A 28,000-nucleotide genomic window follows, 5' to 3' on the forward strand; every position below is an offset into this window, starting at 1 on the left:
ACATCATCTCAACGTACCACAACTATCTGATTGCCATGCCCAGTGTGCTGACTGCTTTCAAACATGCATTAACATTTGGCGCATCCACAGAAATGTGTGAGAATTCATTCTCCACTCTGAGAAATGTTTTTTCGGAACACAGACGCACAATGCTACACGAGAGAAAGGCCAGGTTGGTGCAGCTTGCATTCGAGAAAGACTTGACACCCAAATGCACAAGCGAATGGAAGGACACAGTACTTAGACGATTCAGCAGCAACACTCGTCGCCTGCAACTCTTCTGAGCGTAAATCGTTTGTTCATTTCCCTTGAACCAGCCCTGGCTTTCACAATAAGGCCTACTAAGCAGGTGCATTGTTGATGAATGTTTGCTGGGCCTATGTGCATTTGTGTTTTATACTTGGCTGCCTGTAAGATATATGGGCTTATGTAATTTCTGCCTGGTGCGTGGCTTGTCCAATAGGCTACTTGCTGCACTAATGTGTGTCTCAGTATGTCAGAGGTCCTGTCCTGTTATGTTGTCCAGAGGTGTTTTTGATGAAGTTGGAGGCTGGTGTTGTCTAATGTTTATAACCAGTTTTTTTTTACCATTTTACCACTTCGTTATTTTGGCTCGGAAATTTGTTTGTTGGAAATATTAACTTAATTTAGAAATGCTTTTGAAATGAAAAGCTTTGCTTTTAATAAACAAAATACATTTTTGAAATGAAGACAGCGTGGCCTTTGTTTGTTACTGTGAGTGTACACAAATAAAAGTAGACAGTTTATAGTGTATAATTATGTCTTGTACGTACATCTGTATGGCTGGAGTATTGCGAGTGGTTTCCACTGTCATAAAGGGAAAGGGTTAAAGAATACGTAGCCTATTTAGTTTCATAGTTAGGCTATGTTTAAATATTAGCCTGTAACATTATTTTTAATTAACTAATTGTCTGTTTATTTAACTGTATAAGAAGCAAACCAAGATCGTCGGGAATGGATTGAATTTGACGTGCGTAACGTTTTCCCTAACCGTAACCCTACATTTTCCCTAACCCTAACCCTAACCCTAACCCTTCCATAACCCTTTCCTTAACACAATAATGGGCGTAATGGAGATTCCAAAGCGCTCTTCTTTGGTCAGAACCACGGAGAGAGATTGCGGACAGGTCCGTCCTATCCACCGAAACTTTTTACAATGCAACAAAATATTTCAAGAGCATCAAGCTATTAAAATCTCTATTATGTAAGCACAGACAATATAACTATATTTTTCAGCCATTTTAATTATAGGTTAAACAGTGATTTGATAACGTTTTTAATTTAAGGCCCACCCACAATTGGTCTGGCATCCAAAACTGGAATCCTGGCGCCGTGCCTGATTAATAATAATAATAATAATAAAATGTGTTTCGCTTTTTTATTGCATTTCTGCTGTGTTGGACTATGATGTCACCACTACGTCAAAATATTTCTCAAACGGCCGTGCCCCCCCGCCGATGACCCAATGCCCCTCCAGTAGATCTGCTCTGGCACCGACTCTGTACAGAGCTTATGACTTTTTGGGGGTGCAGTTAATAACTGGTAAACTTTGTATCTGCAAAACAACTCCAATAAACTGCTAGCTCTCCCTTTCACTACCCGTAGACTATAATACCCATCAAAATAGGAGTTCTTAGTAAGACAGATAATGTAGACCTTAAACATATCTAAAATTAAATTAATTTACATTTAGCCTGTTTAATATGGAGAGGCAGCCCGTGATTTGATTCTGGAACCGGGCCTGTTTAGGAATATGCGGCCCCTTTAAGAAAAATGACGCGCACTGAGCATGAGCAGAAGAGAGAAGCACGAGAGACGAGCTGAGATCAGTTGAAGCTGAAAGCGACGCTGTTAACGATCGTGAATGAAGGACAAAAGTGTAATATTTTCTCCGGATGCCTTATATTTCCAGTCTGCAGGTGAGAGATGTTTCTCAGATTACAGAGTTTAACATTAATCAGCTCCAGAGTTTACATGTTTAAGGACCAATGTCATGAAATGTGGTTTATTATGAGTGTAATAATATGTTGGCAGAGAGTTTTTCACAGACTCTGACTCTATTACACCAATAAAATGTGCTTAATGTGCCACTTTACAGAAGATCTCAGACATCAGCATAATGAATGAGGGGAAAACAGGGAACTTTAGGAGACAAAGAGGCTTTTCAGCAGCTCAGATAAACATGATGGTCCTGTTGTTTCTCTCAGACTTTGGACAGGAGTTCAACAAACCTTGTTTTAATGCAATTAATATCTAACTTGTACCAAAATACTCCATATTCCTGACAGAAAACATTGAAATGTAATTAATGGGTCATTCAATGTCAAATCAACCATTTTACCCATTGAAAATAATTAAGAATAGAAGGATATCAAGTTATCTTTAATAATGTTAGAATAACAGGCACACAAACTTTAACAAATTTTATGGCACTCCAGTATATTCTATGCAATTGTGTTTATAGAAAAAAAAACGAGATCCATTTCTAGTTTCAACATTATTTGTTGTTCAGATATTCCTCTGTAAAAGACAAAAGTATCAGCTGTGTGTAAAGTGACCCACGTTTGGTTTTTGGCCACTGAAAATGTGAACGATTGACCAATTTACTCATGAAACCACATTAAGATCTCCATATCTTTGACTTTAAAATGAAGAAACCAAAAGAAATGCTTGATAAGAACCAGAATATAAGAGGATTTTAGGATATCATTAATACTTCTTGAGTTACAGGCATGCAAACTTGGGGCAAAAAACACATTTTTTTGAACAGTCACTGTTGGCATATAATGCAACAAAGATGGCTAAAGTCGACAGATTTTACTAATAGTCCTACCAATCTCTGTTTAAAAGTAAAATAAAGCTGCCATCTTTTTTAAAGTCGTTTTTACCCTCATGTAATTTGGCTCCGAATCTCAGGTGAAAATTGTCTCAGGTGAAAATTGACCCCCCTCTAAAGAATTGTAGATTTCTCAGTAAATATACATCCATGACATTTAATATTTTGGCTTTCATTAATATTTATGTTTTTCTTTCTTCATAAAAAATATTAACAAAAATAAAAATTAAGCCAGGTCTGGTCAACTCAGAATAAATTCAGTAACTTGTCTTTGATTTCTCCAGATCTGGTCCTGTGGGCGTCAGTATCTTCATTCTTCATTATTGTCTGCTTTAGTAGCTGTGAAATAATAAGCAGTATATAGATGATAAATGATAGAGAAATGCATCTAAATGATCATATTCAATCAGTTTTAATCGTAGTGAATGACAGAACTGACCTTTGCACATTAAAGATACTTTAACACTTTACAATAAGGTCTCATTTGTTAACATTAGTTAATGTATTAACTAACAATCAACAATGCATTTGTTACAATATTTATTAATCTTTGTTAATGTTAGTTAATATAAATCCAGCTGTTCATTGTTGGTTCACGTTACTTGTAACAAATGTTAACAAATACAACTTTTGTAAATGTTGAAATGAGCAATAAGTAAGATTTAGAGATGCACCGATGTATGATTTTTGATCGATTTCCAACCATCTGCATATTGGCTATAGGATGAATGGTTTATTAATGAACTGTGTGAAGGCACTGAGCTGTATAATGTCTGCTGCATAATCCAAGATCATAATGTAATATTCCTGCTGCGCTGCTGTCTGCGTTTTAATGTTAATCAAACAACAAAAGACCAACAAAAAAAATCGCTCACTACTCTTGACTAAATAACTTTCATAAGAGTAATTTCCTCGATGCAGAAAACTAGGGTTGACAACTTCTGGAAAAGAAAATAAGGGACAATCGTGGTTCTTTATAGGAAAATAAGGGACAGAATAAGGGACACTCAAAATATTTGTACTGTACCACACAGTGCATGTCATTTCAGTATCTGCAGTTAAGTGTGTGTATAAAAGGTTCTCAGACAAACACATTTGGGTCATTCTGGGTCAAAATCAACCAAATTTCAGAAACTTTCCTGGCTCAAATTTTTGATTTTGTTAATTTTGTTTCCGAAGAAAGGCAAACATGGATGACTAAAAAAGACAAAATATTTTGATGGATGTATATTTACTGAGTAATTCAATATTTTGTAGTGTGGGTCAGAATGATAATTTTCACAGGGGTGTAAAAGTGGCTTTAGAAAGATGGCAGCATCATTGTATTTTTACAGAGATTGGCAGGTCTGTTGGGTAAATCTGTTGACTTCATCAATCTTTGTTGCATTATATGCCAAAGGTGACAGTTAAAAAATGGGAAAAAGCACTTCTTGTGTGTTTTTTTAAAATCAAAGTTTACATGCCTGTAACTCATTTAGAAGATACCTTCAATAATATCCTTTTAGATTCAAATTTTTAAACTTTTTACTTTAGTTTTTTTCTATTTCTAAGGCCAAACATGTCCAGAGCTGCAGGATCTCAGTGTGGCTCCATGAGGACATTGGTACACATTTTCAATGGTTGCACATTTTCTGAACAACAGATAATGTTGAAACTGAAATGTATCTCTTTTTCTATCAACACAGCTGAACATTCCTGTCTGAGTGCCATCAATATTTTTTTCCTATTATGTGGCTGTAACTCTAAAAGTATTAAATATATCACAATATCCTTCTATATTCTCATTCTTAATAAACTTTTCTTTTCAACCTTAATTATAAAGGCCCTATATGGTTCAGTCCCATAGTTCTCTCTCAAATCGTTTGGACGACTGGTTTCTCTCCGCTCATGACCGCCCAGTTCCCAGGAGTCTTCCATTTCTTCCGGATCTCCATCAGCAGATCTCGAAGGGATGGAAGAAGCCTTACTCAGCCCGCATCTATTGACATTAGCGAGTATGGGTCGGAATCTTTTACCATCTCACGGTTCAATTCGATTCCGATTCTTGAGGCCACGATTCGATTCATAATCGATTTTCGATTCAAAACGATTCGATTTTATCCATAACGATTTCTAATCCGGTTTCTGATTATGATCTACTCTCATCTGCTTTGCTATACAGAATGACAAACGAAGACATTAAAGTGTCTTTTTCACATTTATTAAGTTCAATTCTCAGGAAAGTGCCTTTTATCAAAAACATTGTCTGGTTCTCAATTGCTACTCATTAGTTGCTAGCTATAAAATAAGTTGGAACAAAAATAAAGTGCTTCTTCCAAATACAAAATGGTTGAAAATAGATGCATTTCCCAGGAAAGTTGCAGTTTACCACAAATATCATGTAGAACAAACGGTGAAGACAAAAAAAAGTAACTTAAAGAATAACAAGTTATGAAAATAAAGTGCTGGGATTTTCGTGAAACACTGCAGTGTGCGTTGGTCTGCAGCTGGCGGCTGAGCTCCGGGTGATGCCTAGTAATATGAGCCCGCGCATTTGTTGTGCTGCCGAAGTACTTGGTCTTCATTTTGCAAAGCTTGCACACTGCGTGTCATGTCCAGCGCAGTGCTTCCAGGCATTTGGTAAAAACTGAAATGACGCCAAACTTTAGCTTTAAGTGAAGACGGGGCTGGTTGGATCTCCCTCTCATCCATATTTGCTTCCTCTCTGTTTTAGTGATTTGCCGCTCGCGTTCAAAAACTGGCTGCGTGGTGACGTCCAGACGTCGCGTATAGGCTAGTTACAAAATGGAGGCGAACAGCCAGCTGATTTTATTAATTTATTAAATCGATTCTTGGACATTTCAGATCGATTCTGAATCGTTGCAAATGAGAATCTAGATTCTTCTGTGAATCAATTTTTTGGCACACCCCTATTAGCAAGCTAACTTCGCTCAAGGCTGGGTATGTGTTGGTGCCGCCCGTGGACGAGATCTCGCTTCTGGGCGGCCGTCAACACTGAGGGCTTCCACCCTGCCGACAAAACCTCTCAGAACGACTTCATGTCTGAAGGGCAGGGCGTACATGTCAGCGGGTCACGCTGGGGCGTTTCTGCACACCATGGCGGTGTTGCAGGCCTACCAGGCGGACCTGCTGAGGGACCTCGATCAGGGGGAGGGACTAACCCCTGATGCGGTGACGGAGTTGTGCCGGACCACGGATCTCGCTCTCCGGGCTGCCAAGCAAACAGCGTTCGATGGCGGCGATGGTAGCCAAGGAGAGGCATCTGTGGTTGAACCTGGTGGACATCGGGGAGAAAGAGAAGTCCTTTCTCCTTGATGCCCCGGTTTCGCCCTCTGAACTTCCGCCTCCGTGGAGGCAGTGGTGGGAAAGTACAGAGAGGCGAAGGCGTTTAGAACGTGCATTCCGCTGAGGTCCGGGACCGCGCCCAGGCAGTCGGGTTTCCCTGGCCCGTCCCGGTCTGAGGACTGGAGGCGGGACCAGAGAACCAGCGTCGCCTCTCGAGCGCCCCCTCCGTGGAGGACTGGTGCGCAGAGGACACCCGCAACAGGAAGAGGAAGGAAGCCGGTGCTGGGAACCGGAACCAACATAGGGACTCCGCCTCCTAGGGTGCACAGATGAGCGCTGCCTTTTTCCCCTCCTCCCGTGTCTCCCCCTGGGCACTTTACATCAGGCCGGTGGGCCTATGATGAGCAGAAAATGTAAGATTCTGACGGCCCGCCTGGTTTGTTTGGTGAAAGCGCCCCCCTCAGGATGGTGGTCATTTACTAGCTTGATGGCTGGTTTTTCAAAGTTTGAAGCGCCCGAGGAGCGAGTGGTGAGTCCCCCTCGAGAAGGGCGAAACATTTCTTACTATGTTTTTCAGGACCCTCCTTCGCTCTCCTGAGAGGGTTTGGGGGACTATGGAACATCGCTGGACTTTGTAGGGCCTGCAGCTCCCTGTGAGTAAGCTAAGAACGATCTTTTTTCAACATTTTACATTTAGTCATTTAGCAGATGCTTTTATCCAAAGCGACTTACAAATGAGAGCAATAGAAACAACTAGAACAGTCAAGGGCAACAATATGCAAGTGCTGTAACAAGTCTCAGTTAATCTAGCACAGAACACACAGGACATTTTTTTTTTTTTTTTTAATAAATTAGACAGACAGAAAATGAATAGAATGATAAGTGCTATTCTTGATTGGTCAGGTGCTGCTGGAAGAGATGTGTCTTTAGATAGTTTTTGAAAATGGCTACAGACTCGGCTGCACGAATTGAGATTGGCAGGTCCTTCCACAAGGTGGGGGCAGTCCAGGAAAAGGTCCGTGACAGCGATTTCATGCCTCTCTGGTATGGCACCACGAGGCGTCGTTCACTGGCAGAACGTAAGGTCCTGGAGGGTGTGTAAGTCTGAACAAGTGAGTTTAGGTATATTGGTGCAGAGCCAGTGGTTGCTTTGAAGGCGAGCACCAGTGCCTTGAATTTGATGCGAGCAGCTATTGGCAGCCAGTGCAGACTGATGAAGAGAGGCGTGACGTGTGCTCTCTTCGGCTCATTAAAGACCAACCTCGCCGCTGTATTCTGGATCAGTTGCAAGGGTTTGATAGTGCATGCCGGAAGGCCCGCTAGAAGAGCATTACAGTAGTCCAGTCTGGAGAGAACAAGAGCTTGGACCAGTAGTTGTGTGGCCTGCTCTGATAGGAAGGGTCTAATCTTCCTAATGTTGAATAGTGCAAATCTGCAGGACCGGGTTGTTGCAGTGATGTGTTCAGTGAATTTTAGCTGATCATCAATCACAACCCCAAGGTTCCTGGCTGTCCTGGACGGAGTTATGGTTGGGAGTTATGGTTTTGGGAATTTTATGTTGTGTATGCAAGGGTGTAACTTTGGTTTGAGAAGTGGGGGGGGCACAAAATGGGGAAAAATGTTTTCGATTTGAATCCCATTTCCTCCATTTACAGTTAGGAACTATGGTGATACAAAATCCAGGAAATAATTAAGTTGTTTAATTATTCTAACAATAATTTTCTGCATGGCAGTTTGGTCGGATGGTCCCCTGAGGCCCGAGCATTGCCAATGGCTGACGCCCTCGCATGAACGGCAGGCCGCTGTATGAAAAAGTAAGGCGGCTGCCCTGAAGCAGGTGACGTAAGTTGTACCCCCCTTGCTTTAGGGGGTTTCTAAGCATTTGATCGCTGAGTGCACTGCCTGTGAGACTGCGCTGTCGCGGAGGCCCTTTAGCTTCTGGGATGGAGCCAGCCCCAGGTGGGGGCGTATGAAGGCCAGCTGGTTATGAGTAGCCAGCTTGGGCAGTCTGGGCAGCAGACTCCAGGACAGGTGGTAGGCATCAACAGGCCTACTTGCAAGAGAGTCTCGATGTCGCGGCCCGTGAGTGTGCCCCGGAGGATTTTCTCCATCGACGTCGACTTCAGCAGAAACCTCGTCAACTAGAAGGCCCTCTTTGGCCTCCTTGGGGATGAGTCCCCAGGTGATAACTGGATGTCCAGTTCTTCGTCAGCAAGCAGACAGCTACCGTCGGCCCGGGATGCAGCAGCCAGCCTGTCGGCAGGGTCCGTAGAACCTGCAGGCCTCCTATTTGTAGGTAGGCTCTCCCGTTTTCTGGGTTACCTTGGCTCAGTTGGTAGCCTCCATCAGGCCTCCCTAATGTGGTGTTCACACCGGACGCGATTCGCGCTAATCGCGCGAAGGTGGCCGCGTTAACATTTTGAGTTTACTCGCTTCAATCGCGCCTGAAATTCACTGCACAACAGACGCAAATTCGCGTCATGGGCGGGGCTTCTGCCAGCTGCTCGTCTCATTGAGAAATGGCTGACATGGGCTGTCTTTTTTTTTTGTTAAAATCTACTGTTAATGTGTGACAAAACGTAGTTTTAAGACTTTTTTAGTCAATAATGTAGTTGTTTAAAGCTCAAATATGTGGTCTATTTATATAAAGAGTGCCTATTTGAACATTTTATCTGGCGTTTTCGGAGTTGTGAGCTCCAGCGGACAGCAGCGCTCAGCGCTTGTCAAAGCCGGTGAGGGCAACATTTCCTCGGCCAGTCTTTCTGCCGTCTGCCGCTGGCTCTGATGTCTCTGTGGTGTCTCGAGCTATAATTCGTCTTGTAACGGCCAATCTTTGGTCTCATGGATCTATAATTTGTTCCCTGGCAAATCGTTTAGACTGAAGGCAAAGAGAAGTTTCATTACTTTATATTTTTAGGCTATAACTGTACGTTGCAGTTGTAACTGTAGCCTACTAGCACTGCCTTTGAATGTTTGACTGAATTGTTTGCTTTATTTCATGTATAGCTTATTATACCTTTTACTTACCTTTGTATTATTGATCATACATAAACTTGCATTTAACAAAAAGAGACTGTGTTGTGTTTCATGTCATTTAATGTTATCACAGTGATAATCATATTGTCTGAACCAGATATTAATATACAGATTTTCTCCTCATTGTTGTCACTACTAGAGCAAGCTCCTGATTGGTTAACGCGGCGCGAAATATCCGCCAAAGTTCAGATTTTTAAACTTGAGCAATTCGCGCGTTCAAAACGTTCAATTCGCGTCCTTCGCGTGGCCTCAATCGCGCAAATCTCGCCACAGAATGCCATTTCGCGTCTCTGCATTGACTTAACATGTAAATCACTCGCGCCCGGTGTGAACGCACGATTAGATCCTGCTGTGAGTAGCAGGCCACGCCCAAACTCCCCTGAGGGGGCATCCTTGAGGCGTCAGTCCCTCGACGGCTGGGACAAGCTGCTTGTTGGTGGTAGGCTAGGCCTCCCTGAGGGCCTGCTGTGGGGTAGCAGGCTCATCCGGCCTCCTCTGAGGAGGCGTTGCCGAGCTTCAGTCACAGGATGGCTAGCGTGAGTTGCTAGTAAGGTAGTAGGCTTCGCCCGGCCTCCCTAGGGCGAGTTCCCGGTTCCCAGTCTCTGTGGCAGTGAGCGTGGAGTGCTAGCAGGTAGTAGGCCTCGTTAGGCCTCCCTGGAGGCTAGCACATTCTGCTATCAGGTCGTAGGCGCCGGGCCTCCCTGAGATCGTTCCCCGGTCCCCAGTTCTCATGGTAGCTGGGGTTGCTAACAGGTAGCTAGCTGCACGGGGCTTCCCTGGGGGATTCACCATTGGGTAGTAGGCCTCACCTGGCCTCCCCTGAGGGCATGTTCCTGTTCACAGTCACTGGACGGGTCCAGTCACTGTAAAGAGCTATAGTTAGCGCACCTACCAGGCAGGCTTATGAGCTCCCCTCAAGTGAGAGTCTTTTGTAAGCTTATGGCTGCTTGGCACTGATCTGTCGGTTGTAGGCCCCTCAAGGCCTCCCAGCAAGGATCAGCCTGTAGGCCTGTTCGGCCTCCTGAGCACGATTTAAAATAAGTGCTTGGTAGATCCTTGGATCGAGCGGCTAAACTCCCCTCGCTAGCAAGGTTTAGAAAGCACTTCACTGAGTGCTGCTCCCCAGGATAACCCATCTCTGAGGTCCGGCTGGTGGAGGACACTGCCTTTTTGCAGTACCCAAGCGGGATGTCTCTTCGGAGTCGAGTACCAGAGGCTCTGTACTTGACAGACAGGGTTGACTGAACCTATGTGTCCCACATTGAGGTCGCTAGGTCAGGCTTCTCTGGTGGCATTCAGTGAATTCCTCCCGAATAGTGACTGGCACGGATTCCCTCGGGTCCCCTAGCCACGTTCCCTTAAAGGAACCCCTTCTGTTGAATGGGCTGGTTCCAGGCCTTCCAGCGGCCAGGGTAGGACTTCATATGGTGCGAAGGTTCCTTCTCAGGTTTATGGCTTGGGCTTTGACTGTAGGGAGCGCTGGCACTGACCGCCTAATGTGACCAGAGGGGGGGTGGTTCAGGCATTTCAGTTGAATTTGCTTGTCCCAACAGTTGTCACTGCCAGTGGGCATGCACTCCCCTCGGTATGGCGGCGTTGGTATATCGTTCCCTGTAGCATCAGCTGACGCAGCGCGAGTTCTCTTTCGAAAGGGAACGTCTCCGGTTACGTATGTAACCTCTGTTCCCTGAGAACAGGGAACGAGATGCTGCGTCTCATCGCCATGCCTCAGGGCTTGCCTGCCAAACAGTCCCTTCAGACGATTAGATGCTGTCATGTTGACATGGCGCCCTTATATACTTCCTGGTCGCACCTATGATGTTGATGACATCATAGACTGTCGCCGGTCAATAGGATTGACGTATTGTGATTTCAGGCACCGGACACGCTGGAGGCGTTCCCCGTAGTGTCAGCTGACGCAGCGTCTCGTTCCCTGTTCTCAGGGAACCTAGGTTATATACGTAACAGGAGACGATATACTATGGCTCCATGCTCAAATTATTGAATATTTATTTACCAAGGAATATTAAATATCATCAACCCCTATTCAGAATTATAAACGTAAAAGTTTTTTTTCGTCAGTAAGATACATAGATGGCATAAAATTTGAAAGCATAATAACTGAACGCCAATGAAACGTCAGCCACGAAATATCAGCCAATACATTTTTTTTAAAGGGTTGATGAATTGAGAAATTAACTTTCCCTTGAGCCTTTGATATATAAAAGTTCATCGTGATATAAGAATATCAGAGTTTCATGGCTGAAAACTTCCTTGTTAGTCAAAGAAAAGCTTTTATTGACAGCAGGCCCAGAAAACGAGAGATCTCAGAATATGTGGACCACTGAAGTCATAGAATTCAGAAGCGCCGCCTCAAGCCCCGCCCACCGACTCGTGGAGCTAAACGGGTCACGCTACAGATCAATAAACATGCCGGTTCCAGCTCATGTGCGTAAGATATTAAGTTTGTTTGGCTTCATTTCACCACGGAATAGTTTGTAAACAAGATACAGGTCGAGACTGGATTTGCAGACATATTGAGATTAAAACACAATGCTGTGCTTCTATATTGGATACGACAGGAATGGTGCAACACACTTATGTGAGTAAAACATGTTTTTTATGTGTTAGTATTGAATTGTTACCGATCCATTGATATCTTTTGATTACATACCTTAGCGCACAGTCACAGGCTGGAGAATCCTTTATTGGAGGTGTTATTGGTTCATTCGTGATCAGACTCGGACTTATAAAGTTATGGGCCAGGGCTCGCAAAGGCCAACGTCCCAGGGCTATGTGTTTTTCAGACGGGCTACCAAAGCGGATCACCGGCCTGGAGACGGGCTATCTTAAATAGTGAAATAACATTCCTTTCTTGCGCATGTGCACGTGTGTGTGTGCGTGCGGTTCGCGGTTATACTCACTGATCAGGTGAGCCAAGTAATAAAAAATAACATTCCAATTAGGGCTGGGCGATATGGCCAAAAAGTGATCTCGATTAAAAAATTTTTTATATCAGTCGATATCGATTATTATCACGATAAATGTCAAATATTTATTTCTTTCAAATTTAAAGACAGATTTTTGCTCCTAAGTGAAAGTTGTAGAAACCAGACTGTTAATTGTGGTTTTAAACTACTTTTAATTGTCAGAATATGACAAACACTTCACGTTTTTCCTTACACTTTTCCAGTCATTTTTCGTTAACAAAATACATTTCTTAATAGAAAAAATGGATGTCTTAGTTTCTGCATGTTCTAATAGATGATATTGTTTCTAGTCATGAAACATGTCTGTGTTGCCTGACTTTGACATATATCTTCAGCACAGTTTGCAGTGAGTGCAGTATTAGTGAAGTTCCAAACGTAATTTAGGGAGGAGCGAGCCCATCTAATCTTCCAATCAACAGCCAACAGCCAGAGTATATAAACAGCTGCTCAGTCTCCGATGTTCCAGCATCCCACCTCCTCCCCAAACTCCACCTTTATCTGAGGTACCTTGCCCTACATAATCATTTAGTCACTATGGGGGAATATCAGAGCTGGAGTTGAAACTGCTTCATCGAGCCCCTCATCAGTAGACAGCAAGCCAAAGAACCCCCTAGTGTCACAGGATTGCAAATGCAATTCAAATTTTTGTTCATTTCTTAATTTTTTGCATTTAGTAATTTATTTGTAATAAACACTTTAAGTGGCCAATAAAAAGTATTATATGTTGAATTATGTTGTTAAAATATACACAAGGTCATACTGTGAGCGCTGTGGTGTGTGTGTACTGTGTATATAGAATAGTAGAGCGGTAATAGGCAGGAGAGGAGTGGAGGGCGCCTTTCTAACGAGTTTCTGTTCATGAGCGCCGCTCACTCAACAGAACGCCCTTTGGGACATGCTGGGTCGAATATAGGCCCATCTGAAATAAGTAGGGCCGCCCCAACTAAAGTGTTTTTTCTAGTGTAGCCGTTGTTCACGCTGCCCTGGCGCCTCCATGTCATTGTCTGCTATATTTGCTTATTATTTATTAAATCCAGGTAATTGGTTGATAAAACATTGATTAAAATATAAGATACAATTTATATAAAACGAAATTCACTTTAAAGAAAGGCTTTCAACACAACAACTTAATGAAGCAGTCAAAATTATTTCTAACCCCCATGACATATTCTGACATATTGCGCATCTTTGTCCTGTTCACTTTTCTTAATCAACGTAAATTAAATTAAAAAAATTACATTTTAATATTTAAACATATGAAACGAAATATGTGTTTAATGGCTACAACAAATATAGTAGGCTACAGTACAGAGAAATGTAATGTCGGAGCGCACATGGTTTTACCGGTGAGCGATTCATGAGTGGAGCTCCTCTTCCCTCACATGTTCTGGTTAGTTAGGCAGGTTTTATGCATTCATTTTTAATTTTTCTATTTCCTGTCGCTGTGCAGGCTCTTTTACTGTAGGTTATATGGCAGTGTAAACAGCTAAATAACCCTTTTATTTAAAGGTTTAATGTAGGCCATAGTAGTCCATAGCATTACGATTGCAAGAATGTTGGACTTGCACTGTATAAATCCGGCCAGACTGATTTGCTGAAATCAAAATGCGAACAGTGAAGGAGATTTGCCGTTAGCGTGAGCCACTTGCTGTGAAGCGGGAGCAACCAGCCAGCACCGGCATAGGATTCTGCTGGGTCTTAAAGCCTTCCGCGAACGGCTATGTTCGCAAATCAAACAGTGATTTTTCTCAAAGGAATGATTATTTCTCAGTTTAGATCGTATGCCTGAATATACGGGACAAACTTCGTTTCGTATGGCTTTCATATGGAATGCGTCACTAGCCGCGTTTCCATTACAGATTTGCGCAAAACTTTTGCGATTATTTTCTAAAAGTCGACAAAAAAATATTGCGAAATGACAGCGTTTCCACTAACTGATGTTATACGACTAAAACATTATTTTTCCTCTCGTGATAGCATGATTTTTGGAATGATTTATGTATGTTGTTAGGTTTATGTATATCCCAGCCACCGCACGCCATTATTTTTAATGGAAAGAGACGTGCGTGTTATAGCACTGATGGCAAGGAAAGCACCTTATACTTGAGCGGCACATATGAGGTGTTATGATAAATTGTGGCATTTTATATTCTATTGTTTTTTTATGAGTTTAATAAAGAACTCGTCTTCTGTCCAAACATACCATCATCTGTAAAGAATGATCGACTTTTACATAAGTCAGGTTATTGTGACGCAGTGCCACATACAGAGACGAACGAAAAGTTTGAATTTGCATGGTGGTAACTCAACGTTTTTTTTACCACTTCGTTATTTTGGCTCGGAATTTCGTTTTTTGGAAATATAAACTGAATTTAGAAATGCTTTTGAAATGAAAAACTTTGCGTTTAATAAACAAAATATATTTTTGAAATGAAGACCGCGTTTGGAGTGGAGTGCAAAATAATCTGTTCCCTGAGTCCACGGCCTTTGCTGTTATCGTGAGTAATAAAAGGGAGTAATAAGTTAGTGAGTAATAAAGGGTGGATAAAAGCGTCTGCTAAATGACTAAATGTAAATGTAAATGTAAATAAAAGTAGACAGTTTTTAGTTTATAATTATGTCTTGCACTTATCTGTATGGCTAAAAATGACGGAGTATTTTAAGTTTCCGCTGGAATAGCCTAAGGAAAAAATTCATCAAAAGGCGACAACGACTTCGTCGGAAAGAGGGTTAAAGAAAACGTAGCCTATTTAGTTTCATATAGTTAGGCTATGTCTAAATATTATAATCTTTTAATTTCATATGTTGATTATGAAAAGTGAGCAGCATGAGTAAAGCACATAATCAGATGCGCATATGTCTGGAGACATGGATTTTGAGCACAATTGAATTGTTTTCTACAAAGTCTTTCTTTAAAATTAATTTCGTTTTGTATAAATTGTATTTTAATTTTTATCAATGTTTAATCAACTATTTGGCTGTAGGCTATATTTAATAAATAAGAAGCAAACCAAGATCGTCGGGAATGGATAGACCTAGTCTTTGAGCAAGGCTGAAACTATAGCGTCTTTCTGTTTTAATACATTTCTTGAATATATGTCATAATTACAGTAGGCCTATAGATAGTTATGATATTTGTGGCTGCACCGGGGTCCGTCATTATAAAGTTACGCCACTTTCCTTATTAGGAGAAAATATATGTCGTTTTAACAACATAAGATCTCGTACATACTTGAGTGGAAAAAAAATTATATGTAGGCCCTATGTGAGAGCAATGCGTGACCGTACCAGGTGACCTGTAAATGCGGAAAAACTGTTTCCATTGCAGTTTTGCGAAAATTTGGTTTTTCGAATTGCCTGAAAAACCACCTCATGCGAGCGTAAAAACTTTTTTGCGATATATGGGAGTTTTTGCGAAATTGACGCGTTTCCATTGGGCGTATTTTCAATTCGCAATTTCAATTTGCGCAATTTGAAGGGTAATGGAAACGCGGCTATTGATGCCTTGAATACGGGACTATTCCGGTTGGCAGACGGAATCTAGTCATAAAAATGGAATTTACTGCATAACGCATAACATGAATTAATTTACTTCACACACGCACACAAACAAACTCAAAGGTCTTCAGGGCAACCCGTCAAATTAAAAGTTCAGTTTAACAAAGTAATTGTGACTGAATTATATAAATGTTGTACAGTAGGGATGGGCGATATGGCCTAAAATCCATATTGCGATATACATTGCAGCCTCTTGCGATAACGATATATATTGCGATTATAAATATTATAATAGAACCATTTCAGAAAGGGTTAGACCCTAAGGAAAGCCACACTGCTAAATGTATTTTTTTTTTTTTAAAGAAAGAAACGTATGTAGTTTTGAGAACATTTATTGTGCAAAACTGTAATTATAACATATTGTTGCAGATAAATAAAATTCAAGTACACTAGCTGCAGAGACTTAAACAAAACAAAAAGCAGAACGTTTTAAAAGCGTCCTGTACGCGCTTATCCATATAACGCAGTGAATATCAACCAGGCTAAAACTTTACAAAAATTATACAAAAGTATCACGCAATGCTACAAGGAGATGCGTGCCAGATCTGTACCAATTTCGGTACCACAATTTTTATTTATTTAAGTATTTAAAAATTTTTTATGCAATTCAATAAGTTTATTATTTATGATGATAATCGTTATAAGTAAATAATAATAGTATTTTCTATGTTCAGGAAAAAAAGGACTACTGTCAAATAAAAATAAAGAAAATAAGAACAAATAATTTAAATACAAGCAGCAGCACAAATAAATACTTTTGAGCAAAGATACTAATAAAATAAACTATGCTTTTCAGGTTTTTCAGGTAGCCTACGTCTAACATTAGTTTTCAGGTACAGTAGGCCTACAGAAAATGATCAAATGTAAAATAACATTGCATATTTGACTGTATAAATTAAAGATTAATCCTATTAAACTTACAAAAGCATTTAAATCAAGAGCAGTGAGTAGACAGCAGTAAAGGCTACTGCCCCTTTGAGACCTAATGCTACTGTCCCTTTAAGACCTAATGCTCCTGCCCCTTTAATACCTAATGCTCCTGCCCCTTTAATACCTAATGCTACTGCCCCTTTAAGACCTAATGCTACTGCCCCTTTTAATACCTAATGCTCCTGCCCCTTTAAGACCTAATGCTCCTGCCCCTTTAATACCTAATGCTACTGCCCCTTTAATACCTAATGCTCCTGCCCCTTTAATACCTAATGCTACTGCCCCTTTAAGACCTAATGCTACTGCCCCTTTTAATACCTAATGCTCCTGCCCCTTTAAGACCTAATGCTCCTGCCCCTTTAATACCTAATGCTACTGCCCCTTTTAAGACCTAATGCTCCTGCCCCTTTAAGACCTAATGCTCCTGCCCCTTTAATACCTAATGCTCCTGCCCCTTTAATACCTAATGCTCCTGCCCCTTTAAGACCTAATGCTACTGCCCCTTTAATACCTAATGCTCCTGCCCCTTTAATACCTAATGCTCCTGCCCCTTTAATACCTAATGCTCCTGCCCCTTTAATACCTAATGCTACTGCCCCTTTAATACCTAATGCTACTGCCCCTTTAATACCTAATGCTCCTGCCCCTTTAATACCTAATGCTACTGCCCCTTTAAGACCTAATGCTCCTGCCCCTTTAAGACCTAATGCTCCTGCCCCTTTAATACCTAATGCTCCTGCCCCTTTAATACCTAATGCTACTGCCCCTTTAAGACCTAATGCTCCTGCCCCTTTAATACCTAATGCTCCTGCCCCTTTAATACCTAATGCTCCTGCCCCTTTAATACCTAATGCTACTGCCCCTTTAAGACCTAATGCTCCTGCCCCTTTAATACCTAATGCTCCTGCCCCTTTAATACCTAATGCTACTGCCCCTTTAATACCTAATGCTCCTGCCCCTTTAATACCTAATGCTACTGCCCCTTTAAGACCTAATGCTCCTGCCCCTTTAATACCTAATGCTCCTGCCCCTTTTAAGACCTAATGCTCCTGCCCCTTTAAGACCTAATGCTCCTGCCCCTTTAAGACCTAATGCTACTGCCCCTTTAAGACCTAACGCATGGAGATGCGTCGTCTTTCTCGACTGTATAAAGTTCACTTAAGGCATATTCAGACTATGTCTGCTAGAATACTCACCAAGATGGACATGTTGACATACTTTTTGTGTGAGTTTGTCCGTTCAAGAGCGAGATTTGAAAGAGAACTCAATATTTGCGCGCTCTCGGATGAGTGCACAGAGACACATTTTCTCCCAGCGCGCACGACTTCTCATTGGCGTCTTCTGGCTCTACACCCGGGTGATGACGGAGAAAACGACTGGTCATATTCCAACATACGGCAGCACTCGCATGCATTGAACAAAGTTTACAAAGAGAGAATTATTTGAAAAATTTGAAAGAAAAAAAAAAATGGTCCCGGTTGGGAAACACTGCAGAGAGTACAAAGACAGTGAGCGTGTGTGTGTGTGTGTGTGTGTGTGTGTGTGTGTGTGTGTGTGTGTGTGTGTGTGTGTGTGTGTGTGTGTGTGTGTGTGTGTGTGTGTGTGTGTGTGTGTGTGCGCGCTCATCTGTGCGTCGGACGGCCGAACCAAGTCCAAACAATGGATGTTGCACCGGTCTTTTTTACCAGCTCCTCCGTTTCGCTTTCAGCGATGTTTACTCAAGATGACCAATACGATGATGAATTGCTGCAGTTGCAGCTCGTGGCTCTAAATTTTGCGGGTAGATTCTGTCATGAATGTGCATTATCGCGATAGTGCAATAGACTTAAAATCTCTATTGTAGGCCAATTTTGTATCGTTTATATTGCATATCGTTTATATTGCCCATTACTATTGTACAGTAGAATTTAGCTACGACTCAATGTAATAATAATATATGAATTTAATTTATACAGTGAAGGATATGCAGTGTTATTTAACATTTGTTTACTTTATTTCTGTACCTGGAAACTGTTAAACCTACCTAAAAAGCACTGTTTATTTCATATGTATCTTTGTTCTGTTGTATTTATGTTGGCCTGCTGAATGTTAAATGGATCACTAGAAATGATTTTTTATAATGCAGCAATAAAGTAGCTAGTAGGCTAGAAGTTAATGTATGTTTTTCTTTTTAACTCTGCTGATTTAAAACACTTTATTTTAATGACAAAATTTTGAATAAGAGGGCAAAGACAAATATCAGTATCGGCCAATAATTGTCTGTTAAAATCGGTATCTGCCCCAAAAAATCTTATCGGTGCATCCTTACTAAGATTAATAAATGCTGTAGAAGTGCAGTTCATTATCAGTTCATGTTAACTAATGAAACCTTATTGTAAAGTGTTACCGATACTTTATAGTCGCACACATGGGCGTCAGAATAAATAAATGTGAGTGGGTCCTCTCCCAGAAAATTTTTACTGGAGTAGATGCCATTTACATTAAGTATAGACTACCTTCCCAAGTGTATTCGTCACACTCAGGCTGTTCTTAACCCTGCCTGTTACCAACTGCGAGATCCTTCTCTCAACTTAAAAGAGTGAAGAATAAACTCAGGACAACCATGAGACAGAAGCGGCCGTCTACACTCTCCCTGCTGGCTGTTGAATCTGAAACTAGTCAAGGGAACGGACTTTGGGGATTTAATTTTGCTTGCTCAAAGTCTAGAAAAAAGATGCTCTGCTAAAGGTAAGGCATTTATAATTATTTGTGGGCAAATATGTGACTGTTGTTGAATTTGAAGGTTTTTAGAGATGCTTGTGAAGTTTGGCATGTGTTTGCTGCTGTGCATCTCTGTGGTGCTGAATTCAGCTGTTGATATGGTTGCTTGCAGAAATATTCACAAGTCCCTGAGGTCCAAGTCAAGTCTCAAGTCTTTCAGGTCCAAGTCAAGTTTCAAGTCTCTGAGGTCCAAGTCAAGTTTCAAGTCTGTGAGGTCGAGTCAAGTCAAGTCTCAAGTTTTTCAGGTCCAAGTCCAAGTCAAGTTTCAAGTCTGTGAGGTACAAGTCAAGTCGAGTCAAGTCAAGTCTAAAGTTTTTCAGGTCCAAGTCAAGTTTCAAGTCTGTGAGGTCCAAGTCAAGTCAAATCAAGTCTCAAGTCAAGTCTTTATTCTATTTTTAGCAATATTTTTTTTCCAGCTAGTTGTTATAATTAACAGTGTATTGATGTCACAGGGTGTTTTGGTGTTGGTTCATGTTCATGTTTTTAGTTTGTCATGTTCACTGTCTTGCTTCCTGGTTTGTCATGTGACTCCCATGCCCTCATGTGATCTTGTGTCATGTCATTAGGCTTGTTCGACTTCACCCAGCGATGCGCAGACCGTTCGGCGGCTGACTTGAAGCAGTGCATGCCGGTTAGAAATTTTGTCCGACTTGAGGCAGCGCCGACGCCACGTGACAGTGACATATGTCAACAAAGTGCCGCGAGAGCGATTCGAGAGCAGCCGGCGAATACAGCCGGTGCAGTTTCTCCAGAGCAGCTGCTCGAGGCTGCAGGGGCTCTGATGACGACACAGCCGTTCCACGATTGGCCAGATTCACCGCATGACAGCGATCACGTGTGTTTCGTGTTTATTCTAAAACCTTCAGCTCCACTAATGCGCACAAATCTGTTTTTTATAACAGTAAAACCTCCTTTCATGTAGTCGCGATGTTATATTGTCATGTTTATCAAAATAGAACTGATTAAAAACATAGACCCCACTTCATTGATAGTGTAGGCTTATATGTTGAACTTTATTCTTGTACAAACACAGGCTGTGCATAAAGTATTACATGACAATAATGTCTCTGAAACATCTGTGTATTGCCAAATATTGCATGTATTTCACTTCAGCTGATAAAGTGTGCAAACACAGCGCGAGCGTCACCGCGGGAAGCAGAAAGTGTCCGACTTCACGTCTGTGTTTGCAGCTCCTCCCCGCCTGCACGTGGCTACTCTCGCCGATCAGTTGCATCCAGCCGCAGCCGATGTCGAACACACCTACTGGTTCATTGTCTGATCATCGTTCACAGGTGTCCCTTGTCTTGTCATCAGTTCATGTGTATCTAAGCCCTCATGTTTGCCATGTGTCCTTGTCTTCCGTCCGGACCCCACCCTTCTTATTAACTGATTATTGTTTAATTGGCCCCACCTGTTTCCCTCCTGATTTGTGCCCTTTATAGTCTCCTCGTGTTTGCAGTCTTGTGTCAGATCGTTGGTCGTTTGTCTCCTGGGGCCTATACCATGAAGCCGGTTTAGCTGGCTAGCCAGATATGTTTAAGCTTAGTTTGTGCTAATCCTGGGTTTTAGGTACCATTAAAGTGATTTGGCTTTTAGCAGTGTTCATTTCCAGTAACGCTAATGCTCCATGGGAGGTTATGTTCTGGATAAGAGATCAAACTGAAATTGGACCAATCAGCTGTGAGCAAAGTGACACACCTCTGATGCAATAAAGTCCCTGTTTCTACTCCAAATTAAAGGTCACTACATAGCAAATGTTTTTTAAAGACTAAAGCGTCTGGCTTTTAACAATGCTTATTTAATATAATAATAATTTTATAATTTTGTATAATATAATATGTAATTATTATACCCGTATTCAATTACACATGTATCATTTTAGTTAATCAATCATTAATAGGCACTTAGTTGAAACTAATATAAATAGCCTATACAAAGGTCATACAAATAATAAAGCTATAAAAATTACTACATTACTCAATTCTCTATATATCAACTAAACTAACTTCATAACTTACTTGCATTGACGTAGTGAATATTTTCTTTAAGTTGTCCTCTTTTATAGACAGATCTTTTCTTCTTGCTGTGTAAATTTGTTTAAATTCTTAATATTTTCAATCATGTAATATTCTGCAGAAGAGAGAAATGAATCTCGCTGCTTCTCTCGCGAGAAGTGAATCTTAGTGTCACTGATCCACAGCGTGTGATTGGCTGTTCACTGCTGATGTCACAGCTAAACTCCTAAACTCAGGATCAAAGCCTGAGTTAACAGAGAAAGCTGATGATCAGCATCATGGGACCAACAAAGCCTGAATAGATTGGTTTGGTTTTGTCAATTTGAAACTAATCCTGTAACCCTGAGTTTGTTAAACTACCATCATGGTACAGGCTCCTGGTTTCCCCGTTGTGCTTCATGTTCTGTTCCAGTTGGTTTGGTATTTCAAGTTTGATTTTCCCCCTCGTGTGTTTTTGTTTTGTGTTTGTGTTTATTATTTTGTCAATAAATCCACCTTTCTCTGCAATTGAGTCCTCGCTCCCAGTTTTCCTTTGCGCAACGTAATGCTGCTGTGTAACACCGCAGCTTCCCTTCGGATTAATTGATTGCTTTTCAAATTACAAAACTTTATTTAAAGCTACACTGTGATATTTTCCCCCATCTAGTGGTGGACTTGTATATGACCATCCAGTGAATTTTAGTTTCTGTTCTGTTCAATTCCGATTTCGTTTTAACTCCTACGGTGGCCGATTTAGTCCAAGATTAATATGGCTTCCAGTTCGACCTCGTCCACATTCGACACGGTGCCTGTGGGATATTCTGTGCGCAGTGGGATGGTTGGAACTCAACTGGCCTAATTATTCGGCTAGAAAGAACTGCAGCTAATCCAGAGTGAACTTTGATGATAGTAATGTTTATTCAGTCATCCAATTGCAAGGCATAAACAGGTTTGCATGGATATGTACATAAATGTGGTTTCTGTGAGAGAACAAATTAGGATGGTAAATATACATGATAATGACATGACAGAATATACAAAGGTTAAGAACTGTATAACTATACTTATAAGTTACATTTGTATAATGTAACCGTAAACCAGAGCTTATTGTACCATATATAGGCGCTAAATGCAGCTGCATTAAAAGGAGCGGAGCTGCGTGCGCAGGTTTAGCTCTGTATAACAAATATGCCGATCAGACCTGATACATATTTCCATCAACATACATTACAAGCAAATATTTTCTATAAACGAATAAACATTGTTAATAACTGAATGACTATTCAAATAGGTGAGCATTACGCTAATGTATGTTGACACAAAAATACTTCTGAGGTGACATCAACTGAATTACGCGATGACACACTCTGAAACACATCCACAATGACAATAACTATTATTACTTACGGAGTTATTAACGCACAGAAATACCACACAAGGAAAAACAGACTTTTGAGGAATAAACAAGCCAGGAAAACTCTGTATAACTCTGTTACTGGAGCTGCTGAGATGAAAACTCTCTGCGCATGCACCAGACAAGTCTGAACAAGTTGACGCGCACAGTGTTAAAACCGGTTAAAACGCGAAAGGCGAAGCTTGAATTTACGGGTATGTCCCTCTTTGGCTAATGTACTTTCAAGATGGAGGGGCAACATGGCGACCACCGTTAGATCCCATTACCTTATGTATTTTCAATGGCATATTATAAACTTACGAGAATACTTTATTACTTGAAAGAAGTAAATATACATTAATGAGCACATATATTTTTGAAAGAACTAAGTGTTTTTAGCTAAGAATAGACTAAAAAAGTTACACAGTGTAGCTTTAAGGTACGGCTTGACTATATTGTTACTATTTCTTGCTCATTTATTTAACAGCAGTTTTCTAATGGGTTATGAATTTGCATGCCTTCAGATGCGTCACCCTAGGGTCCACTTCAAATGTGGTCACTCTAGGGCACTACATTGTGTTAATCTGGGCCTGTTAATGTGCCACTTTACAGAAGATCTCAGACATCAGCATAATGAATGAGGGGAAAACAGGGAACTTTAGGAGACAAAGAGGCTTTTCAGCAGCTCAGATAAACATGATGGTCCTGTTGTTTCTCTCAGACTTTGGACAGGAGTTCAACAAACCTTGTTTTAATGCAATTAATATCTAACTTGTATATACTCCAAAATACTCCATATTTCTGACAGAAATTTTATGGCACTCCAGTATATTCCATGCAATTATGTTTATAGAAAAAAACGAGATCCATTTCTAGTTTCAACATTATTTGTTGTTCAGACATTCCTCTGTAAAAGACAAAAGTATCAGCTGTGTGTAAAGTGACCCACGTTTGGTTTTTGACCACTGAAAATGTGAACAAAGATGGCTAAAGTCGACAGATTTTACTAATAGTCCTACCAATCTCTGTTTAAAAGTAAAATAAAGCTGCCATCTTTTTTAAAGTCGTTTTTACCCTCCTGTAATTTGACTCCGAATCTCAGGTGAAAATTGTCATATTGACCCCCTCTAAAGAATTGTGGATTACTCAGTAAATATACATCCATGACATTTAATATTTTGGCTTTCATTAATATTTATGTTTGTTTTTCTTGAGAAAAAAATATTATTTTAGCCAGGTCTGGTCAACTCTGATAATTCAGAATAAATTCAGTAACTTGTCTTTGATTTGTCCAGATCTGGTCCTGTGGGCGTCAGTATCTCAGTGATCACAGTTCACACCTGCAGTGAAGCCCCTCCCACCAGTGAAGCCCCTCCCACAACAATTCACCAATAAATACTGGGAATATTCACATCATCCTACAAGAGAAGGACAAACTCCAGGTGTAGCAGCTGAAATCTGTGTGACTGTTAAAGATGGAGTTTATTAAAGAGGAGATTGAAGACATGAGTTATCCAGAACCATCCAGAATAAAACATGAAGAGACTGAGGAACAAATAGGTTCGTGTCCATTCTTGATTCTTCATTATTGACTGCTTTAGTTGCTGTGAAATAATAAGCAGTATATGGATGATAAATGATAGAGAAATGCATCTAAATGATCATATTCAATCAGTTTTAATCGTAGTGAATGACAGAACTGACCTTTGCACATTAAAGATACTTTAACACTTTACAATAAGGTCTCATTTGTTAACATTAGTTAATGTATTAACTAACAATCAACAATACATTTGTTACAATATTTATTAATCTTTGTTAATGTTAGTTAATAAAAATCCAGCTGTTCATTGTTGGTTCACGTTACTTAACAAATGTTAACAAATACAACTTTTGTAAATGTTGAAATTAACATGAACTAATATTAATAAATTCTGTAGAAGTGCAGTTCATTATTAGTTCATGTTAACTAATGAAACCTTATTGTGTTACCGATACTTTATACCAGTGGCGTGCACAGACCTCTTCAGGGGCAGGGGCAGAAGGACCAAAAAGGGCACTAAAAAATAACAAGAATCGAATGTATTTTTTACATAATTTAAATTCATTTATTTATGAAATAAATCACCTGTATTTAAAGCAGTACGCATCTGTCTGTTGTGTTTTTAAATATTTTAACAAAAAAAAAAGGGGGGGGGGTAAATTTTGTTCCCCACTGGCTTTCAATATATGGTTAAAACCATTCTTAAAATTATTCCATATTTCCTTGGCATTCTATGAAAAGACATTGATACAAATACAATGCATAACACATCTAACAAAAACAGGGAAATTATGATAATATTACTATATATATATATATATATATATTATATATTATTTACTTTGCTAAACTAAACAGTGAGAATCAAGCAGGTAATTATGAGGAATTCATGTTCAGTTTTGTTGATGTTGTAAGCCCGTATTATAAGTATGAAAGTATTAGCTATCATGAAATAGGTAACATTTTACAATACAATTTCATTAGTTAACTACATTTGTTAACATGAACTAATAATAAACTGCCCTTCTACAGCATTTATTAATCTTATATTAATTTAGTTTATATTAATTTCAACATTTACTAATACATTATTAAAATCAAAAGTTGTATGCTATATTAGTTAATGCACTGTGTCAAGTAACATGAACAAACAATGAAAAGCTGTATTTTTATTATCTAACATTAACATTAAGATTAAAATATTAATATGCAATAACAAATGTATTGCTCATGGTTAGTTAATATTGGTTAATACATTAACTTTACAAATGAGACCTTCATGCAAGTGTTACCATGATATCAAATATATAAATTTAGAGTTTGACATGAACTTTTTCATTTAATTTCATTAGATTTATTTCCCCGAGCTAATAACACGAGCACGTGCCATGGTCTTGGATAAAAACAAATTGAATTGCATTGTCAGACTCAGAATGCTGCTGCTGAACTCAAGACTCGAGTTATGCTTTTATTATAATTAAGCATAACTTGCACGCTCCCGCAAACTTTACAGTAGCGTGGTGGTAGGATAAATATACATTTTCTGTATGTATTAGCTTACCTGCTGATCGGATAGTTTGAAAACTCGCGCGGCTAATTGCTGTGCTGTGCGCAGGCTGCGCGCATAGAGCTGAAAAGGTAACTCCGCCTACCGATCCACCTCCGCCAAAAAAATGTAATAAAAAAATACTTTTTGTAATATTGTTAGTGGTAAAATGGTATAGAAGCGCATTGTTATTTATTAAAATATTTATTATAATAGTAATAAATATTATTTACTATTACCAGGGAGGGGCACATTACATTTTGAGACAAAAGGGGCAGGGGCTTGAGCCCCCCCGCCCCCCCCCCCCTTGTGCACGCCACTGCTTTATACTCACACAGACTGTGTCTTGTTTTCTGCTCAGTGTTTTTAATTTTCACATTTAATCTCATTGAACTGATTCTGACTACTTTATATGTTTATTTTAGACCAGACGGAGGTGACGGAGCAGAAACACAAACTAAATGACATTAAGAAACTCTGTGACTTCAAAACTCAAGAAACAGAAGCCAAAAAGCGGCACACCTGCTCTCAGTGTGGAAAGAGTTTTTCTCATTCATCAGGTCTCAGTAGACATTTGCACATTCACTCTGGAGAAAAACCATTCAAGTGTGATCAGTGTGGAAAAGGATTTTTTTTATCATCAGATCTAAAAAAACACCTGACAGTTCATTCAGATGAGAGACCTCATGTGTGTTCTCTCTGTGGAAAGAGTTTTTCATGGCTGGACAGTTTTAAACTGCACCAGAAAACACATGATGAAGTGAGAGATCATGTGTGTTGTGACTGTGGGAAGAGCTTTACTACATCTAATCAGCTGAAAGAGCACCAAAGAATTCACACTGGAGAGAAGCCGTATACATGCACTCAGTGTGGAAAGAGTTTTTCCCAAGCATCAAGTCTCAGTCTTCATCTGCTCCGTCACTCTGGGAAAAAAACATTTAACTGTGATCAGTGTGAGAAAGATTTTATTTCATCATCAGAACTAAAAAAACACCTGATGGTTCATTCAGGTGAGAGACCTCATGTGTGTTCTCTCTGTGGAAAGAGTTTTTCACGACTGAACTGTTTTAAACTGCACCAGAAAACACACACAGGAGTGAGAGATCATGTGTGTTCTCTCTGTGGAAAGAGTTTTTCATGGCTGAGCAGTTTTAAACTGCACCAGAAAACACATGATGAAGTGAGAGATCATGTGTGTTGTGACTGTGGGAAGAGCTTTACTACATCTAGTCAGCTGAAACGGCACCAAAGAATTCACACTGGAGAGAAACCTTACAAGTGTTCATATTGTGACAAGAATTTCACTCATTCTGGAACCCTGAAAGCACATGAGCGAGTTCACACTGGAGAGAAACCTTTCAAGTGCTCATACTGTGACACGAATTTCACTCATTCTGGAGCCCTGAAAACACATGAGCGAGTTCATACTGGAGAGAAACCTTTCAAGTGCTCATATTGTGACAAGAATTTCACCCATTCTGGAGCCCTGAAAGCACATGAGCGAGTTCACACAGGAGAGAAGCCGTACCACTGCACTCAGTGTGAGAAGAGTTTCAGAGGTCTAAAAGGTTTAAAAAAGCATCTGCTCATTCATTCTAGAGAAAAAGCCATTTAACTGTGATCAGTGTGGTCAGGGGCGTAGCCATCTTTTCAGAAGTGAGGGGGACAGAAATGTCAGGTGTAATACCAGTTTTTTTTCTGACCTTTGTCTAATTGACAGATTTAATTGATCTCATCTCTTTCTTTTAATTCAGTAAGATATCAAATACACTGCTGAACAATAACCACTAATATCTATAATGTTTTCCCTGTATGTTATGCCAATTTTATGATTGGTTTATGTACTACAAACACTTGTGCATTAAGTCCCCATGGATTTTATGCTTTGTAAAAAAAAATATCACTGAATAAGGCAGAAAATATACATTACCTATCAAAAGTTTGGAAACATTACAAATGTTAAATGTTTTTGAAAGAAGTCTTCTGCTCACCAAGGCTGCATTTATTTAATAAAAAATACAGTAAAAAAGTAATACAGTGAAATATTATCCAAATGTAAAGCAGCTGTGTGAATATATGATGTTTTATGAACAAAGTTCGGGAGGAGC

The 28,000-nt window shown here is 40.1% G+C and overlaps 1 protein-coding gene across 2 annotated transcripts; it reads left to right on the top strand.

Annotated features, from left to right (window-relative positions):
- Window positions 1-1,810: 1,810 nt before the first annotated feature.
- LOC307137031 (uncharacterized protein) lies at window positions 1,811-27,943 on the top strand. Of its 2 annotated transcripts, none has more exons than XR_013817863.1 (3): window positions 1,811-1,940; window positions 24,099-24,363; window positions 26,318-27,943. XR_013817863.1 is itself a non-coding variant. In XM_079834512.1 (3 exons), the coding sequence occupies exons 2-3, from the start codon at window positions 24,279-24,281 to the stop codon at window positions 27,505-27,507; spliced, it is 1,275 nt and encodes a 424-aa protein (XP_079690638.1). In that variant the 5' UTR covers window positions 19,413-20,708; window positions 24,099-24,278; the 3' UTR covers window positions 27,508-27,915. The 2 variants fall into 2 exon arrangements, 1 of the variants encoding a protein (XP_079690638.1); XM_079834512.1 differs by lacking the exon at window positions 1,811-1,940 and adding an exon at window positions 19,413-20,708 and having other exon boundaries at window positions 26,318-27,915.
- The last annotated feature ends 57 nt before the right edge of the window (window positions 27,944-28,000 follow it).

The sequence above is a fragment of the Gobio gobio genome (genome assembly GCF_949357685.1).
Source record: "Gobio gobio genome assembly, chromosome: 14".
Classification (NCBI taxonomy): Eukaryota; Metazoa; Chordata; class Actinopteri; order Cypriniformes; family Gobionidae; genus Gobio; species Gobio gobio.